Source organism: Malurus melanocephalus, unplaced genomic scaffold (assembly GCF_030028575.1).
Source record: "Malurus melanocephalus ecotype Western Australia unplaced genomic scaffold, MMel_1.1 scaffold_1816, whole genome shotgun sequence".
Taxonomy (NCBI): Eukaryota; Metazoa; Chordata; class Aves; order Passeriformes; family Maluridae; genus Malurus; species Malurus melanocephalus.
The window spans coordinates 13,726-16,376 of record NW_026625048.1 but is presented as its reverse complement, the minus strand read 5'-3'; the positions used below and the strand labels follow the sequence as shown (position 1 = coordinate 16,376).

The 2,651-nt window shown below is 64.2% G+C and overlaps 1 protein-coding gene across 4 annotated transcripts in view; it reads right to left on the bottom strand.

The window, feature by feature from the left end:
* The window catches only part of CACNB1 (calcium voltage-gated channel auxiliary subunit beta 1), an 8,817-nt gene that overhangs the window by 2,573 nt on the left and 3,593 nt on the right, over positions 1-2,651 (bottom strand). For 2 of the 4 annotated variants that reach the window (XM_057388346.1, XM_057388344.1), the window contains exons 3-6: positions 2,373-2,492; positions 1,399-1,521; positions 1,175-1,311; positions 598-1,078 (exon numbers count right to left, since the gene is read on the bottom strand). In XM_057388346.1, coding sequence (XP_057244329.1) covers positions 598-1,078; positions 1,175-1,311; positions 1,399-1,521; positions 2,373-2,492 — 861 coding nt within the window. The remainder of the gene's footprint in view (positions 1-597; positions 1,079-1,174; positions 1,312-1,398; positions 1,522-2,372; positions 2,493-2,651) is intronic. The other 2 variants (XM_057388347.1, XM_057388345.1) reach the window with 2 other exon arrangements.

Below are 2,651 nucleotides of genomic sequence, written 5' to 3'. Positions count from 1 at the left end.
GAGGGGGACACAGTCAAGGACTGATCCATCCCATGGCCCACAGGGGGATGCATCCACGGACTGATCCATCCCATTGCCAAAAGGGGGATGCATCCACGGACTGATCCATCCCATTGACAGTGGGAGGGGTCAGCCATGGACTGATCCATCCCATGGACCACAGGGGGAACAGTCACAGACTGATCCATTCCATTAACAATGGGGGGGGGGGGACACAGCCACGGACTGATCCATCCCATGGCCCACAGGGGGGGTCAACCATGGACTGATCCATCCCATGGCCCACAGGGGGATGCATCCACGGACTGATCCATCCCATGGTCCACAGGGGGATGCATCCACGGACTGATCCATCCCATTTCCAACAGGTGGGGTCAGCCCCGCACTGACCCTGCGGGCGCAGCGCTCACCCCATGCTGCAGCACCGGGGTCGTGCGTGTCCCCCAGCCCCCTTTGGGTGGCCCCCAGCCCCGTTTGGGTGGCCCCCAGCCCCGTTTGGGTGGCCCCAGCCCCCGTGGGTGCCCCCAGCCCCCCGGCAGTGTTAGGGCAGGCAGCGGGTGCAGCAGGCGAGAGGCGGGGGCCGGCGGGGGCCGTTACCTTCCTAAAGAAGGGGATGCGCTTGTTGTGGGCGGGGGGGGTGGTGACACTGCTCACGCTACTCTTAGGGGAGCGCTGGCTGTCCATGGCCTCCTCCTCCTCTAACTCATCGGGGTCAAAGGCAAAGCTAGGCACCTCCAGGCCACCTGGGGACGGCCGGAGCCGCGAGACGGCAGGGAGAGAAGAAGAGCGGTAATGGCGATGGAAGAATGGGGGGAAAAAAATGGAGATGGGGGAGCTGGGAAGGGTGGGATGGGAGGGGGAGAAGCAGAAGGGCAGAGGGGAGGGGTCCCGGGGGGAAAGAGGGGTCACCCTGCCTGCGGCTGGGGTGGAGGGGATGGAGGAGGTGGGGGAGGGACCCCCAGGTTGGAGCTGAGGGTTTTGGGGACCCGGGACACTCTTACCGCTGGCCGGGGGCGTGGGGCGGCGCGTCCCTGTCACCACATCGCCCAGGCTGGAGCTGGAGTTGTCACCCGATTTGCTGCGTGGGAGAAGCACCGAGAGAAGGGTGAGGGTGGGAGATCGGGGAAAAGGAGGGTTTGAAGAGAGCTAAGGGGGGTTCAGGGCTGAGCCCCACCTCGAGCTCAGGCGGCTCTGCCTCATCTTCTGCTCCTGCAGCAGCCGCATGTTCTCCAGCTTGACGGGGCTGGGGATGAAGCCCACCTCGCAGCCCTCCTTCACCAGCCGCCCGATCCACCAGTCGTTGTTGTACTTCTGCTCCGTGGAGAGGGGGGAAAAAACGCCTTAAAACCCCCCCAGACCCACCGAGAGCCGCCCCCCGYGCCCCCAGCCCGCTCCCACCTCCTTGATGTGCAGGAAGTCCTTGGGCTCGAAGCAGATGGCCATGCCCTGCACCGGCACGTCGTCGGTGGCCGAGGGGTTGTAGCCCACGTTGGTGCGCACGGCGAACGCCACCGGCTTGGTCTGTTGAAGGGAGAGGGGTTGGCATCTCCCCCCGCCCCAAAACGGGGAGATCCCAACCCCTAATCACAGCAAAACGGGGAGATTCCACCCCCTAATCACAGCAAAACGGGGAGATCCCAACTTCTATCACACCCAAATGGGGAGATCCCACCCCTAATCACAGCAAAACGGGGAGATCCCAACCCCTATCGCTCCAAAACAAGGAGATTCCAACCCCTGCCACCCCAAAATGGGGAGATCTCAACACCCATCACCCCAAATCGGGGAGATCCCACTCCCTGCCACCCAACCTATCACCCTATCCCCTATCACCCCAAATCGGGGAGATCCCAACCCCTATTGCTCCAAAACGGAGAGATCCCAGCCCTAATCACCCCAAAACAGGGAGATCTCAACCCATATGACACCAAATCGGGGAGATTCCAACCCCTGCCACCCCAAAATGGGGAGATCCCAACACCTATCATACCAAATCGGGGAGATCCCACTCCCTGCCATCCCAGAATGGGGAGATCCCACCCCCAATCACCCCAAAACAGGGAATTTCCACCCCAAAACAGGGAGATCCCACTCCCTCACCCCCGTCCCGCCCAGGCAGTGGTGTCACCAACCTTCGGAGCCACGGCTGGGGAGTGGCCACAATGAGCGGCTCATTAGCTAATTGCCCATCACAGTGTGACGGACACTCGGCCAGGGTGACAACCCAGGCTCCCAGTTCCGCCCAGTACACCCCATTACCCTTCCAGTGCCACCCCGGGACACGGCAGGGATGGGGAGGGGTCCCCGTGTGGGGYGGGGGGTACCAGGGGGCGGCAGGGCAGGCACGGGGGGCTCCATCCCAGCTGTCCCACCTTGGCTTTCTCCAGCTGGGCCATGGCCTGGCGCTCGGCCTCCTTGCGCAGCGCCTCCCGGTCCTCCTCCAGCGACACATCCGAGTCCGAGGGGCGGCTGGTGTAGGACTCAGCCGAGCCCTGCGCAGYGGGGAGGGGGCTCAGCCCACCCTGGGTCCCGCCAGGACAGGGAGCCCATCCCCGAATCCAGCCCCGCGACCCCCCAGCACCCTCTCACTGGTGCTGGTGCCCGGTGAAACCACCCCGGTGCTGCCCGGAGCCACCCTGGAGCCACCCGGT